Raw genomic sequence first — 16724 nt, 5'->3', positions numbered from 1 at the left:
TAAATCTTTTGATGTTCTTTCCTTGTATTCCAGGGATAACTATTGGGCCATGACTAAATTCAATTTTCTAGTACTATCCGACTTTTGAGAGGTGACTCTGTACAAAATCTGTAACCTGAGAAACTGAAGGTCTCTGCAGAGCGATTTCATTTGTCAGAGGGGCAAAAAGCTTAGGTAGAGCATGCTATTTTGGTCTTGAAACCTAGAACAGTCTTATCTACCTCTCTTGATCCTTCTTTGTGTGCTTTTGCTTAATTTGTCTAGGGCTGATTACTACCACATTCCCTTCACTGTTTCACATTCTTTTTAATTTGAACTCCATTGAGAACTCAAACAATACTACCATCCAGGTTTTTGTAACTCTCCATGGTGCTTACCTGAGTACTTATGCAAAGAGCTTTTATTTTTTTAATTATGAAAGTATAACACATTTACAGGAAACTCAGAAAATACAGAACAAAGTTACATATAGTTCCACTATATGATTATTTTTTAAGTAGATAAATTAAGAGTTTTAGTTCATATTTCAATATCAAACTCTCAAAAATTAATAAATAGAAAAGAAGGCTATACTAGGTCTGGAAAGTGCTATGAACCAATTTAACAAAATTAAGATTTATACAAGTTTCACACGACAGCAGGATACATACTCAAGTTCCCAAAGACTATAAACCAGGAGACGCTGGAACATATCCAGGGACATAACATAAGGTGAAAAAATTTCATGGGCTAAAAAGCTGTTGAAATCATACAGTGTCTATTCTCTTGTCACTGTGGAATTATGTTAGAAATCAGTATCAAAAGACATTTGAAAATAACCCACATGTTTTCAAGCACAATGTGTCATTTACCAAGAGAGATCTTTGACTTTAGAGATTTTCTTTTTTTAAGGAAAAGGTTGGTGTCTACTAATGAATTCATGAACTTCTATTAACTCATTGTAATTCTATTTTTGTCATGGCCTTCAGGAAGCTACCAGGTGGGTTTTGTGCTCAGTGGTGGCACATTCCCTTGACTGTATTTTTAAATATTATCTTTCTTTCTATGCATTTCCCTTTTTCAGACAGCCCTTTCCCCTATACAGACTTTATTACTTAAAAAAAATTATTAACTTTACTCCTACTTTAATGCTATACAGTTTTATTGCTTGTGTGGTTCAGTGTAAGCTATGTCAAATCCTTCTGTGGATAGGTGGAGTTTACATTGTATATGAAAGGTTCAATAGCTGTTGGCTGGATGGCGAGTATGAGTTTAGCGGTGGTGCAAATCTTCTGAAACCCTTAGTGTAGAAATTTAATTTTGATATTTTAGCGTCTCTGCTTATACAGAGGCTTTTTAACATCCAATTCTGTATTGAATTCAGCGGAGGGGTGGGGGGGAGGAATCAGATTTTATTTTAAATTTATGCTAGTAAATCAAAAAGTATATCATAACCTTGTAAAATAGTGATGCCTGGCATGATAATTACCCATATTACTGTAGAATTAATATTTTATTAAGTACAGAATTGTACCTCACGTGAACAGCTGTGTACTTTTCTTTAGACCTGAATCTAAATCTGATTTTTAAAAATCGCTAGCAGAGCGCGTGTGTTCTCCGGTTTCTGAATTCCAATAACCCTCCTTTAAGGGAATCTCCCAGGGGGGACCTCGGTTGGTTAACTGCGGGGCGATACAAAGCATTTTGTTCGTTTACTCACGGCCCTTACTCGGTCTCCCAAGGAGACAAGTTGAATGCCCACTAAGTCATGCTTTTCCATTACTCATTCCGCCTTTTTTCCCAAGGTGGCGTGTGGGAGGTGTTGTGCTCGGGCTCGCTAAGAATAGGCCGGTAAGCTTTCTGCGGGATAGTACACTCATCCTTTTGCGTGTTTCAGCTCCGACTGCGCAGTGTTTCGCGGCTTCAGCGTGGTGAGATGTTTTCCGAACGGACAATGACTCCACACTCGGCTGCCTCCCACATTCGTTTCTGCCCCTCCGCAGGCGTCGGGTCCCCACAGTCCCGCCCCGCCCCACTTAGCCTTGCTTTGTCCCCTTACAAGGCGGATCACCGGGTTAGCCCGGCGCGGCTGCTGCCGACTAACGCCCTTCGGGGGTCACCCGGGAGGGGACTCTGGGCGCCGCCTTCCCCCACCCCGCACCCCCACACACCCGCTCCGGCTTCTGAGCCACCAGGGGGCGCCCAGCCGTCTCCGCCTCTCTCACCGCCCCTTCACCAGCTCCCCCTGCGATTGGCCGGCCGCTGGAGCTCTGTACCCCGATTGGTCGCTGCCCGCGTCAGTCGCGGGCGCCAAGGCGGACCGAGGTGACGCACGGCAGCCGGGCTTCGGGCGGTGTCCTAGGACGGCGGCAGCAGGCGGAGCTTGGAGAGGACGGACGCTGAGCAGTCTGACGGCGGCGGTCCTGGGAGGTGCCAGCGCGGGGCTGAGCCGCTCTTCGCCGGTTGCCGCGCCCGGGTCTCCTGGACCCCCGCCCTCCGTGGCCCTTGATGCAGGGCTGGCCAGCTGTGTGATGGGGCTGCCGAGCGGCGCCCTGCGGCTCTCGGCGGCCGCTGCTCGCGCTAAGGAACGTCGGTGCCGGGTTCCCCGCGCCCCCGCGCGCCGCGGCTCTTGCTGACCCGGCCCTCCCGCCCGCCTGTCAGTCTGTCCGCAGCGCGGCTGAGGTAAGGCGGGCGGCGGTTGGCGCTGCGCCGCCAGCCTGAGAATGGGACCGCCCGGGGGGAGGGGCGGCCAGGCCGGGGTCTGGCGGGGTCCGAGCCGGGGAAGCTCCGGGCCGGGTTGGAGCCGCGAACACTGAGGGCGCTGCCCCAGCGGGGCACCGAGCGGGGCGGGGCGGGGTGGGGGAGTCTCGGCCTCGCGAGTGGGGGACAGTCCCCGGGCCAGCAGCGAGCCCCGGGCTTGGGCCAGCGGCCTGCCGGGTCCCCCGCAGTGGCCCGCACCAGCTCTCCGCCTCCCCTGAGCCGCCAGGTTCCGGCTGTCCCCGGCGGTCAGCCGAGCCGCCGCTGCCCCTCGGTTACCCGGGCTCTCTGCGCACATTACGGCTCTCTCTGCTCCGTGCTGAAGCCACCCTTCTCATTTACCCCCATCCCCTCTCCCCCGTTATGGTTGGCATCGAGGCTTCGGCTAGGAATGTGGTTGTGCCCTTTTGCCAGATGAAGGCAAGCGCGGGCATCGCGTGGGAGGGGGGAGCCGCTGTCGCAAGGACTGGAGAGAAGCGCGGTGGGAAGGGAGGGGGCTCGCTGGATGCTGGCCATCCGTGGCGGGGGCTGGTGTGGTCTCGGCGGTCGGCAGCCTGGGATTACTCTGGCAGCCATATTGGGAGGATGATCTGACAAATCCTTTAGGAGCCAAGTCCCGTTGCTGGAAGGCACCGAGTGGCAGCCCTGGCAGCTTTCAGGGTGACTGGCCACACCGAAGCCAAGTTGTGGGGGTTGGGAGGCTGCTCCAGCGAGCTAGTCATTGTTCATGCAACACAAAACATTCCGGGCCCTAAAACCAGAATGGAACTCCGAAATCACTTTTTTTTCCTCCTTGGTGAATCGCTAATTGAGCTTCCAAGGCAAACTGCCTTCAAGATTGCATTCTCTTTGGGGTGAAATGATGCATTTCTGTGTTCATCGTCTATGATCAGGGCTATGGACACAGAGGGATGGTGATGCCTCACTCGTACAGAAGCAGATCTGAGGATTGCTAAGGCCAGTTTACCAGGGTGGAGGCCTGGAATTATCAATAGTACATTGCGTCGCCGGATGGATAGATTTTCAAAGTAGCTCAATATGCAGAGGTGAAGTCAACTGGAATATTCTAATGATGGGAGAGGGTTGCAGCAGTATTTTTGAGGACGCAGGTTGTCATGTTTGTGGAATCTCGAGGTGGCTGAAATTAGATTGTCAACAGATCCCTTGCTCACATATCTCTTTACTGTTCTAGGCAGCTGTTGTGGTGATACTGAACGTGTTGCTTTGTGTCTTAAATGGGTCTTTCCCAGCCCCCTGAAAGTGTAGTGGCTGGATTCAGATAGCTCTTAAGAGGTGATATCATGGTGGATATTTTATTTAAAGGCTGGCATTTTGTCAGCTTAGCTTAGTCATAGTAAAATCTTAGCTTGTGTTCTCTAAGAAGTGAGGTGATGCTTTCTAATTAACTTGGTATGGCTGTTGGATTATGAGGCAAGTGAAATGGGTAAGGTACCACTTAAGGATGGAATATGAAGAGTGCACACATGTTAGCGTTGTAAAAAAAAGATCTGGATAGGAGCAACAACTGAATTTAGTGTGAGCCTATAAATCTGTCTTTTCCTACATACTAGGTGTGGACAGGTTCTGGAGAATGGCATACCCACCTTTTTTGTTCTGTTGCTTTCATTCAAACTCCCTTTCTTAATGAATAAATTCCTGTGACTTAAGTGGAACTACTTAAACATTTTCAGGTAAGGTTTTCTAAGAAAAGTCTTAACACTTTATTTTTTACTTTTATCATTAAGCTTTTCTTTTGAAACTTGGTTGAAATTAAAAAAAAAATGACTTCAACAGAAACTAGTGTTTTTTGCATCTTATTAATAATGAGAGAAATACAGAATGTCTTGTTTTTAAGTTCCATGCCCCAATTAAGAAATATTTCTTAGATGTAAGTTTTTACATTTATTTTATTAGTAAGCAAAATCTGAAGAATGGTGGTTAAATGTAGTCTCAGCACGTGGTAAAGTCAGACCGGACTGGGAGTCTGGGAGGCAAGATTTTGTGCAGCTCCACTGTGATGAATGTTTTTCCAAAGTTTATCCAATCAGGTATGACTTCTGAGCAGACTTTCCTTTTCGAGACCAGATATGAATGCAGTTTTCCTTTTTTCTCTGGTTCCTTTTTCCCACTTTGAATTTGTGCTGGGAATAAACTGCCAGGAGAAGTGCCAACAGAGGCTCTCCAAGGCCAGAGCTTTCTAGCTCACTTCCTGCTATGATCATGTCCTGGGTACAGAGGGAAGGACAACAAAAGGCCCCTGCTTTGTTTGTAAATGCTTCCCAGGGCTCTGAGCACAGCAGGTCTTTCTCAGGAGTAAGATAGCCGTTTGGTCTTACAAACCCATGTGATATAATTTCACAAGGCTCTAAAGTGAAAGGTATAGCATATTTACTTCATGTTGTTCTGTTTAAAAGGTGGTCTTGCTCAAGCAGATACTGGTGAATTTCTGGAGTTCATGAAAGCATGTGGATAAATACACGTTTAGAACTTTTTCATCAGCAGAAGGTAAATGAAGTAGATGCTGCTGTGACAGGAAACACTTGCAAAGGATGCTTTGGGCTTTCGACTTGGACTTCTTGATGACTGGCCCAGTCATTCGTTTATGCCCACTTTGACAACATTCATTCCCAGTTGAGAGTGTGTAGAGATGTAGTTCTTTACTCAAGGAACTTATGCTTTACCCTGTGTCTGTGGATGTGGTGAGATCAGGTTAACTCCAGCACCTCTCTGTTTTAGTACATATGGTTTAGTGTATCACTACCCTTGCCATGGCGGTTTCTATGGTTTTCAATCAGAGCCTCTTCCCTTTCTGTGTTGCAGTGTAATATGTATTACTCAGTCGGTATTTTTGTTTTGTAGTGATTTGTATATTTGTTATAACTCATAAGATTGTAAATGGCTGATTTTAGAATATTTTTTACATTTAATATCAATTGTTTATGCCAAAGTGTATCATTCAATTACACTATCCTCTACCATTGCTCTATTTGAAGACATTGGTATGTGTCTTAGTTCTTCCTTCCATCCGAATTTCTGACATCATTCTGGCAGATGTCCATAACTGTATAAACAACCACCATCACAACAATAGTGATAGAATAGCTTACTCCTATTGAGCTCTTTCTGTGTGCCAGGCTCTTTTCTAACCATGTTACGTTTACTCACTGAATCTTTATAACAGCCATATAAAGTACATACTGTTATCCCCATTTTATAGGTGACACTGAGACAGAGGCTAAATGATTCCCCCAAGGTCACTAGAAGTGGTTAGTGTCCGCTAGGCTGAACTCCCTTTGTAACTACTCTTAACTGTAGAATTCCTTAACTTCAGCTCAAAGGTAAGGTTCGTTCTGTTCCAGTAACTCATATTGTGGCCGTATCTTGTAACATGTCATCACCTTCAGATCTTAAACTCTGATAACGTACAGCTCTCACGTTAGTAGTCTCTTGCTGTGTGTTCCCTGCCTCAGGTCTCTGGTCCTATTGTCCCCTCTCAGATTTTACTTCTTTGTCTGCTGTTTCTCCACTGTCGTTTCCAGGGTGCATTGCCTCAGCCATTTTCTTACTAGTACTTGCAGTGTTTATTTCTTCTCATGCCAGTCTCGAGTCATTCCCATCATCCGTAGCCTCCCTTTTTAACTGTGTCGTGGAGACCCCTCACACAGTGTGGTCTCAGTCTCCCCTGAGGCTGTCTCTGGTGTCCATCAGAGCGTTTCTGCTCAGTCCCCTCTCCCGCTCTCCACAGTGGCCTTTCTAAAATCTTGACCATTTTAGTTAGGCCTGCTTACTGCTGCACAGTGAGGCAATCTCAGGGGAAAGTTTCCTCTCTTGACTTCCACTCACCCCTGGGGTTGTGTTTTGGATATCATTGCCTTCTTTTCCTTTGGGACTTGCTGTATTGGCTGCTTCCCTTTCCCTCTTCTGCTGTTTCCCCTCAGTTTTCCCCTTGAAAACAGCAGACACAGTCATACATTAGGGCCTTTACCCTGACTCTTTGTGCTACTTGAAACACTGTTCCCCTGAAATCTGCTTGGCTAATTCCTTCACCTGCTTCAAATCTTTGCTTGAACTTAAACCTCACTACCTTAGCAAACCTCTCCTGACCTCATTCATGCATCTGCATGGCACCTCTTCCCACCACACTCCTGATCCCCCCAACTTTGCTGTAATTTTCCTCCCTCATAGCACTATCACCTCACAATCTGTGTAACCTGTTTTAATGTCCCCTCTGGCCTACTAGGGCTTCCCTTGAGGCTCAACTGGTAAAGATCCACCCGCAATGCGGGAGGACCTGGGTCGATCTCCAGGGTTGGGAAGGTCCCCTGGAGTAGGGAACGGCTACCCACTTCAGTATTCTGGCCTGGAGAATTCCATCAACTGTATAGTCCATGGGGCCGCAAGGAGTCAGACGTGACCGAGAGACTTTCACTGCCCTACTAGAATGAAAACGTCTCCATGGCAAAGGTGTTTGTCTGTTTTGTTCACTGATTTATCCCAGACTCCTGCAACTGCCTGTCACGTTGTAGGCACCCCATAAATAGCTGTTGAATCAGGATAGAAACAAAAAAGTCTTTTGTGTCAATGAAATGGGGTGGGCAGGGGAAGCATTCTTCATTCCTGTTCCCTTCTGGCCATCTCTCTGCTCTCATAGGTTCTGGAAGCAGTGAGGATACTTGCATTTCCAGTTCTTGCCTCCTCATTACTCCCCAGCCCACCACAGACTGGCTTCCCTGAGGCCCCGCTTCACCGACACTGCTGGCGCTCTGATTTCCAGCCCTTTGTTGTGATAGCAGGGGGCGCCTGCATGCCTGTGCAGTGCTGGACGTACTGCTCACTTCACTCCCTCCTTTGTCTGCTTCTGTTTTGTGGGGCTGGTTTCAGTCTTCTGGGCCTTGTGCTTTTCTGGCCACTCACATGCCTATCATTTATTCAACACAAATTTTTGTATAATTTTTAAAGACTGACTTTATTTGTTTTTAAGAACTAGAATTTTGACTACATAACATTTTCAGTGTCAAATAACAGATTAAGCATTACAGGAAAGTTTTATTTAGTTATAATTTATATCACTGCTTTGAAAAAGGTTTTGAGCAGCTTACCACAGTACTGTAGATATGATGAGGCTGTTAAAAACAAAAATATATATGACAGGAGGAAAAAGTAAATATACAAATTACAGCAGTTTGTTTGTGTGTGCATGCATGCTCAGCTGTGTCCGACTCTTTGCAACCCCATGGACTGTAGCCCGCCAGGCTTCTCTCTCTGTGGAATTCTCCAGGCAAGAATACTGGAGTGGGTTGCCATATATATAAAGTGTATGATATGTTATTGTAACTTAGGCTTGAAACTTTTGAAAGTCAGATAAAAAGGAAAAAGGAAATTTTACAATTTTAAAAAAGTAATCCACCTGCTTTCCACAGTGAGTGTACAACATTAAAATATAACTTAAGTCTTTTCTGTGACTAATGTGGTTCAGGTATATAACTTTATGTAAAGATAAATCTGAGTATCCCAGCAGAACACTCATTATTTAATAACTCTGGTGAGAACCTGGAATGCTTGTATTCTGTGTTGTCATCTCAATGAAACATACCTATTAAACTTTGGGTAGTGGTTTATCATGTGGCAAGACTGACACATTGTTGCCACACGGAGAAGTCTGACCTGCATTCTTCCACAGCTAAGGAGCTACTTACCAGGCAGGTAGCTGCAAAGGTGTGGTCACAGGCAGATTTCAGACAGAAGCTTGACTCATACCAAATTTGAATTAACCTCTGATTGAAACTTCCATTTCTACATCATAGCCAAGCTGAGTTCATTTTAACCTGGACAGTTACCAGGAGTAGCTGTTGTCATCCACTTTAACAATAGAACTTCAGTGGAATATTGGGTTTTGAGTGACAGAGTTCCCAGTGGATCTGTAAAATAAAAATTATAGGATGTGGTTTTAGTTATTGGATTGAATTGACTTACTAGATAGAGTTTAGTGTTAGCCATCCAAACAGTGAAAAATAAGAAAACAATGAAAAACTTTCATTTAGAATAGCTTATTTTAAGCCATAGGCCATAGGAGCTGTTGTTTCTGGATGGACCTCTTGGATTATGAGAATCAAATCATGTCATCAGTAAAAAGGAAGGTTCTTTTTTTTTTTTAAATACTTTATTTATTTATCTGGCTGCACCGGGTTGTAGCTGCAGCATGCAGGATCTTTTTTTGTTTGTTTTAGCTGCAGCATGTGGGATCTTACTTCCCCAACCAGGAATCGAACCCAGGCGCCCGAATGCAGGCCCCCTACATTGGGAATGCAGCATTTTAGCCACTGGACCACCAGGGAACTCCCAAAGGAAGGTTCTTAATTGCAGTGACAAGAAGACACGTGTCTAATCTAAAAATTGTTTTGACTTATTTTCAAAGATGGTTAAAAAGTTGGGTAGCCTAATTGAGCTAGTTTAATCTCATTTGAAACTGAAAATCTGATCTGTCAGGAAACTCTTCCTGTGCAGTCTGATTCTTGTCGTTGGGTTAGAATGCAGAAAGAAGCTTTCCTAACATATGATCCATTTTGAACTTTTGCAGCCTGGCTCATGGCTGATTTTTATCCATAGAGTCAAAGACCAAGAATAGATATACATGCATACACAAAATACATATACACACAAAAATAAATTCTTACATTTTGGGGGGCATTTTATCAGTACAGCCTTGGTCAGTAATAGATCCTAAAGCCTGCTTGGTCCTCCTCATGGAAAGTATTCAACCAAGAAGGCACAACTTCCATAATAAGGAAATTTTCACACCTTCCCAAAATAGGCTCATTAGCTGCAGATACTTATTTTGGGGGTGTCCACTTATTCTTTGTTATCATTCATTCCTTTTTTTTTTTGGCTGTGTCACTGAGTTCCCTGACCAGGGATTGAACCTGGGTTTCTCGATAGTAAAAGTGCCCTAATCACTGGACTGCCAGGGAATTCCCTAATTTATTCTTTAAAATGTAATTCAGTAGAGAAGATTATCTTTTAAATAGATTGCTTGTTGATATTCTAAATTTGTGGGAATATAGCAGATTGTGTAAATGTTGAATTTAAAAGATTGCATTTCTTGGTTAAATTCTATTTTTAGTTGTGAAAAACATACTGAATAAAGTAGCAATGTACGCAAGTTAACTGCTGACTGCAACACAGGGCAGAAAGAAATAAGTAGAAAAATGAGGAGTCAACACAACATTTTTAGGGAACAATGAGATAGAAGGTATGACTTTTAGCTTAGAAAGGGGGATGTTAAGGAAGATATGACTTAATGCTTCCTGTCTCATGGTGGCCTTGACCTTGTCCTCAAAAGATATGGACTTGTAATAGGTTGGAAAGGAGATTGAGCTTCTAAGCATTACATGTTCGGTGTGATAAGGATCTTGGTGAAGAAGGTTTCAAGTTGGACAGTGAAAACTGAGACTGGAGAAAGAGGTTGGATTGTGGAGGCCTATCAATTTTTAGGTTGTTTTCTGAGGCCATGGGAACCAACTGAAGGCTTTTAAGAAGAGGGAATGACATGCATTGACCTCTGTTTAAGGAATATAATCCTGGCTGTTTTCTGTAAAAAAAAAAAAAGGGGGGGGGTAGTGGTATTACAAAACCCAGCCAACCAAAAAACTATGATTATTTCGTTCTTTGTTCCTTTTGCTGAAAAGTCAGTTTGAGAATTTGTCTTAGGCTCCCAATAATCCAGAGTGCTTCTGAGGGCACGAGAGAATTGCACAAAATCAAAGTTAAGCAATGGGGCAAAAATTTGGAAAAATTCAAATGAAATTAAATCTAAATGTTTTATTATCCCTTTATTGTTAGTGAACGCTTCTGGAATTTTTGCTCCATTAGAAGCTTTATAATGCTTCTAATCATATGTCATAAGGAAGGAAAACTGTTCAGAGGAACAGTCTAGAACTGAGGCTATTAAGAGATTTAGAGTATGTATGGTTGCCTTTCCTACCTGCCTTTGGCTCTTTAAAACTTGGAAATGTATTTTAATTTTTATTGTTTTCCTATAACTTCCTAAAAATATTCTGTAATTGTTATTTCTCACTGAAATTTAAAACTTGATTTCAGATTTACATAATTGGTAATTTTTTTAAAGGATCAGGAGGTTTTGAAACTAATTCTTTGATGGACATCCATTATAAAAGAGATACTCTTTGTATGTAGGAAAGTAACAAAGTAACACTTGCTATAGCCTGCTTAACTGTAGTTTCTTATTTTACTGTATAAAATTTTAACTTACTTGTGAAGATAGTTGCAATTTTACAACAGGACAGTTAAATCAGAAAAAAAAAAACATGTTTAGGTTCAGGTTGTTTGGGGAAAGTAATTTTAAAATGTACATGTCGCTTGCAAAGAAGAATGACTGTTAAGCTATTTTAATTAGGTTCAGGTTGTTTGGGGAAAGTAATTTTAAAATGTACATATCGCTTCCAAAGAAGAATGACTGTTAAGCTGTTTTAATTAGGGAGGAGTATGAAATTAATTTTATCCTTTTTCTTTTTCATCAGTCCATCTTTCTCTATTTTGAAACAGCTTGCTTTTTTCTTGATACTGTTCCAACATCAGTTTGTTGATACATGGTTGTTCAGTCACTAAGTCATGTGCAACTCTTTGCGACCCCATAGACTGTGGCACACCCACTCAACCAAAATATTTCGACTCCTCTATTCAAGACCATGTGATATATGGGATTAGAAACATGACTAAAATTCTGTCTTGTCTTCAAGGAACTTTAAGCTGTTTTTCTTTATTGCTACAAAACAGCTTATTCTGCTCTAGATAAGGTTAATAGTTGAGAAGCATTAAGTGGAGAAACATTTGCCTTTGGTTTGCAAGAATTGGAGAATCCATGAAGGCTTTAAAAATAGGTAGCGTATGAGAAAGTCCTGGAAGAAAAATTGGGTTTGAGAACAGGGGAGGTGGAAGAGTACACTGGGTAAAAGGAGCTTTGGAGCAAAGGCACAGGCACAGAAAAACATGAGATGCTCTCAGAAAACCCTCTCGTGGGTGGTTGTTAAGGAATGTGGATGGAAGGCAGTGTTTTGTGGGCTTGTAAAAATAGGTGGTTTATGTTACAGAACACATTGAATGCCAGTGTGGGGAGTTCAGTCGATCCTTGGTAGGCAGTGGAGAAACTTTGAGGATTTTTAAGTGAAGAACCTTGTGCTTCAGGGGTATGACACTGACAGCTTTGCACAGTGTGGATGGAGTAGATGAAAATGGCAGTGTAGTGTAGTGTGGTGGGGATAGGAGGAAGGAGGGGACAAAGTGCTGAGGACAGTTAACAGTCTTGGGTAAGATGTATTCAAGGTGTGAAAGGGGGTGGTGTAATGGTGATCAGAGAGATTTTACAGGTGAAAGCCATGTGATTTGGCATTGATTAGATGGATAGGGGAAGCAAGCTCTTTGGCCTGTGGGAACAGGAGAATGGTGAGAACACTAAAAGAAATAGAAAAGAGCTGGGGGAGGTGGAAAGATATTTGAGGTTTGGGTGTGTCAAGTTGAATGGAATGCTGGGAGGATAGCTGGGTAGAAGGGTCAAACAACTGATGAAAAGTGTGTGTATGGGGACATTCTGTATTAAAGATGTTAGTATTTTGGTTCCTGGTACTTTATATCGAAAGTCAGCAAGGAGATTTTTTGTTTATAAGTCAGTTAGTAGCATTCAGCACTTCGGTAGGCCCTGGGTAAAACACAAAAGAAGAAAGGTTTTTTTTTTTTTAAAATTTAAATATCCACAGTATTTGTTAATTGTCAACATTTGTCTCTTTTATTACCTCCCCCTTGCCCATCATGCTATTTAATTAAAGTTACTGGGTGTCTTGAGCTGTAGAGTTTTCTCCACTCTGGGTTAGGCTGTGATTGTATCTTCTGGGTATTGTTTACATTGTTTCTTTGCTCCACATGTGTCCTATAAATGAGGCTTGATTCTGTCAGTATTTTTTTTTTTTTAAGGGGGTGGGGTAAGAATATGTGCTAGGAGGTACTGTGCATCTCCTGTTGGAGTGTATCAGGAGGTGTAGGCCATGTCGGTATCCCACTTTTAGTGTTGTTAAGGTTGATGATCCTTTGGTTCAGATTATGTTACCCTAATTCATACAATATAATCTTCCCACATCAATCAGCCTTTCATTTAAGGCTTTTTTTAGTAGATAGTGACAGTGCAGAGAACCTTTTTGTTAGTAGGGGTGGGAAATGGTGACTTTCTATTTCTGTCATTTCTTCTGCATTTATTAGCTGGACTTTTTCCATAGAAAAGAACTTGCGCTCATTGACTATTTGACTATCCTGGGACATAGTTTATACAGGATACAGGGACTGGATGCATGCTCCATTCCTTGTTTTATTTGCAGTTTTCAGAATAATGAGATTTTTGGAAGTATTGTCATGAACTTATGAATTTATATATTAAATGTTTTGCAGTCCATATGCAGTGTGCCTGTATGTATGCATGTATTTTTATGCTCCAGTTATCCCATCTTTGTCCAGTGGGGGCCCCTTTCAGTTGGCAGCTGTGTCTTTTCACCGTGACCCCATTCATCTTTGATTTCATGCTTATGGTCATACTAAATGTTCCAGAATCATCCTGAAATTTCTTGCCCAGACTTGGAATTTGCCAGTTTTTCAAGGAACCTCAGTTTCAAAGAGATTTTGAAGGAAAAGGATGTTCACTTTGGGAAGCTATTAAAGAGCATACAAGCTGGAATATAGTCATGTAAAATGATAGCAGTGTTCTCACAGTGCATTTGGGGTTGGTTATAAGTGCTGTAGGAAATACCAGTGATTCCTGGAATGTTTGGGTCCTCATTTGAAAGAGGTAAGACTAGAGCTGGGCCATCAGCTGGAGGAGAAAATGAAGGTTCTTGGGGGAGAAATTGTTAGATAGAACACATGAAAGAATGTGTGTGGGAGAGTAAAGGCACTTGACCAGCCACAGAGTACCTTGTCTGGTTTTGTAAGCACTGGGGAGTAAGAAAAGTTTCTTGGATTTGGAAGTGAAATTGAAAGTCATGCTTTAGAAAGGTTAATACTGAAGTAGGGTTAAGCAATTGCATAAAGTTGGGTTCTCAGCTGGAGGTTTACAACATGATTTTTAGAAAATGAAAAAAAAAAAACAACAAAAAGCAACAAAACAAAACAAAACTAGCCATACCTGGGCCCTATCTCAAAATCTGAAGTCTAGGCTCATTTACTTTTCTAAAGATCCTGTGTTTGTTTTGTGCAAACCCCTTACCCCCATTTAAAGACATGGATTAAAATTAAAAGCTCAAAGATTAGTTTCTTTATTGCATGTATGCTAGGCATGAGGTAGTAAGGACATGGATTAATGTTAGGGCAGAGGAAATGAGAGGAGGTAAGGGATAGAAAAATGGAAATTTATGTTTTAAAAGTTTTCATGTGGTATTTCATGAATAATGTTACCACTAATGAAAGGATTCAAAGAGAAGGAAGCAAAGATGACTCCTAGGTTTATGGTATGGGGCCAGATAGAAATGGGAAGATTGGCAGAGATTGCTAGTTTTAGGGAGAAGATAATGGGACACATTGAGTGTTGAGATGCTGGCTGTATATTAAAATGGACTCTGAGGAGTTAAAGTGTGTTCTGGGTCTTGCTTTTTGTGAATGCTTCATTCACTCTCTTGACAGAGTACTCAGCTACTGACTATAGATCATGTTATATAGATTGGAAGAGTTAGTAATTTTGAGCTTTCATTTAATAAATTTAATTAAAATAAATGATGTACTAAAAAAAGAACCATCTGTTTATTGTAAAATAAAATGTGAAACAGACTGGAAAAAACATCGCAGCAAATATAAAAATTAATATCAATAAATATTGTGATCATTTAAAACATAAAAAAGTAAACCAGATAAAGGATAATTCTTACAATTGGGAAATATAATTCATTAGTTCATTCCTTCAACAAACATGTAGTGAGCTCTTTCATCAGATACCATTTTAAGTGCTAGTAGACAAGATCTCTGAGCATTCTGGTGGTGGTGTGAGAGACAGACAACAGACGTGTTCCCAAAAGACAAGAAATAAGATGGAGTATTTTTGCCTTTTCCTATGGAAAGCATTAGTTGTACAGCTGGAGGTGAGTGTTCTTAACTGTTACTTAATTATGTGGAAAAAACTGGTCAGGACCAAAAATTTGGTCTCTAGTAATTGGACCCGTAAGTATTTTTCTTTTTTGGTTTTTTCTTTTGTTCAGTTCTTCTTGAAGATGTTTATATAACAGAGTACATATTGAGATCTGTTGTTTCTTGTGTAAATTACTTATGTGGGTTCTTTTCACTGAATAGTGTTGTTTTGTTCTGTGGGGAGAAAAACTATTCCTCTAGAAAATGTTCAGTTTTCCCTGTGGCTTCATTCAGTAGTGAAATGTAGTGAATTGATTCTGCCATGGGTCAGAGGATAGAGCTTGGGTCTCTTGGAACTGTCTCTGATTATTGTACAGGATCGTTGTGAGGGCGAAATGAGTTACTTATGAAAGGGGTCATCAAAGTTAAAGGAATTCCTGGATACCTACAGGTGAAGAAGCTAGCTGGAGATTATCTCTGTCCTTTGCTGTTTAAATATACACCGTGTAACTAGAGTTTCAAATTGAAATTAAAACATAAAAAGTTCAGTGCATTTCTTTAAAAGGAAGTAATAAGTTGTTTTGCAGATGGGAAGTTTCTTGTGTAGGAACCCTCTTTAGCAGATAAACATTTTTTTCCATATATTATTGGAAATTGATCCAGAAAAAGAGAGAGTAAATAAGATGTTTGTTATTTTGCAGTTAATATTTTTTATCATTAAGTCTAGGGACTTTTTAGGTATGGTAAAGAGATAATGGAACAGGAAAACAAATTACAGTCTTTAACTTTCTATCTGATAATTTACTGTTGAGAATATAAGATTTGTGGGCTTCCCGGATGGCACAATGCTAAAGAATCTGCCTGCCTATGTAAGAGAATGCGAGTTCAATCCCTGGGTTGGGAAGATCACCTGGAGGAGGAAATGGCAATCCATTCCAGTATTCTCACCTGGAAAATTCCATGGACAGAGGAGCCTAGTAGGCTATAGTCCGTGAGATCACAAAGAGTCAGACAAGACTGGTGACTGATTTATTCATGCACATATACAAGATTTATAGGGAAGAAAAAGGATGAGATTTTTAGAAATGGAAACAAATAATACTAAGATTTAATAGCTCTTCTGCTCAAATTAGCCTTGTTTTCTTTAATTCTGCCTATCTTACATGAACTTTTTTTTCTTTTTTAAAGGAAACTTGAACATAACTTCCTGAGAAGATTTGATCATTTCTGGACTTTGTGTATATAACAAGACCATCAGAATGTCGGGAGCCTCAGTGAAGGTGGCTGTCCGCGTTCGGCCCTTCAATTCTCGAGAGACCAGCAAAGAGTCCAAGTGCATCATCCAGATGCAGGGCAACTCAACCAGTGAGTGCATGTTGTTTTCTGTCAGTCCTGTCTCAGCTTCCTGTCCTTCCCCCCTTTCCTTCTTGCTGTCATCACAGTAAATGAACATGTGGCTAGTGACACTTTGAACTTTGCTGTTCTGAATGTTCCACTGAATGTTTCCCCCTGTGATTTTTGCTGTAGCATATTTGAATATTGGCTGTTTATCTTCTTTACAATTGAGAATTCCCTAGAGAACTGAATGAAATTAGCTAGTGTTATTAAGTTGAAATCTTAATGATAGTGAAGGTGTAAGCAGTGATGTTTAGTAAATGATGCTGTGAAATATACCTTATTGAGGGTGCAAAATTGCTTTACTTCCTTGGTTTTCAATAGTACTTGAGCTTGCCAAGATGGTCTTAACACTTACACTGCTTCCTTACGATGATTCTTTGAGGTGAACAACAGATGTAGCTAAAGCAGATAATAAACTTGTAAATTATTACTAAAAATGATCAGTCATTGCTTCCTGGTTTGTTTCTCTGAACTGT

The 16724-nt window shown here is 41.6% G+C and overlaps 1 protein-coding gene across 8 annotated transcripts in view; it reads left to right on the top strand.

Annotated features, from left to right (window-relative positions):
* Window positions 2386–16724, top strand: part of KIF1B (kinesin family member 1B) — a 153944-nt gene continuing 139605 nt past the window's right edge. For 4 of the 8 annotated variants that reach the window (XM_018060365.1, XM_018060368.1, XM_018060364.1 and 1 more), the window contains exons 1-2: window positions 2388–2661; window positions 16039–16215. In XM_018060365.1, coding sequence (XP_017915854.1) covers window positions 16110–16215 — 106 coding nt within the window. In that variant the 5' untranslated portion in view covers window positions 2388–2661; window positions 16039–16109. Of the gene's footprint in view, window positions 2662–16038; window positions 16216–16724 lie in introns of all 8 variants that reach the window. The other 4 variants (XM_018060362.1, XM_018060363.1, XM_018060361.1 and 1 more) reach the window with 2 other exon arrangements.

The sequence above is a fragment of the Capra hircus genome, chromosome 16 (genome assembly GCF_001704415.2).
Source record: "Capra hircus breed San Clemente chromosome 16, ASM170441v1, whole genome shotgun sequence".
In the NCBI taxonomy this organism is placed as follows: Eukaryota; Metazoa; Chordata; class Mammalia; order Artiodactyla; family Bovidae; genus Capra; species Capra hircus.
Note: the sequence above shows the minus strand (reverse complement) of the source record. Positions and strands in the feature narration are given on the sequence as shown.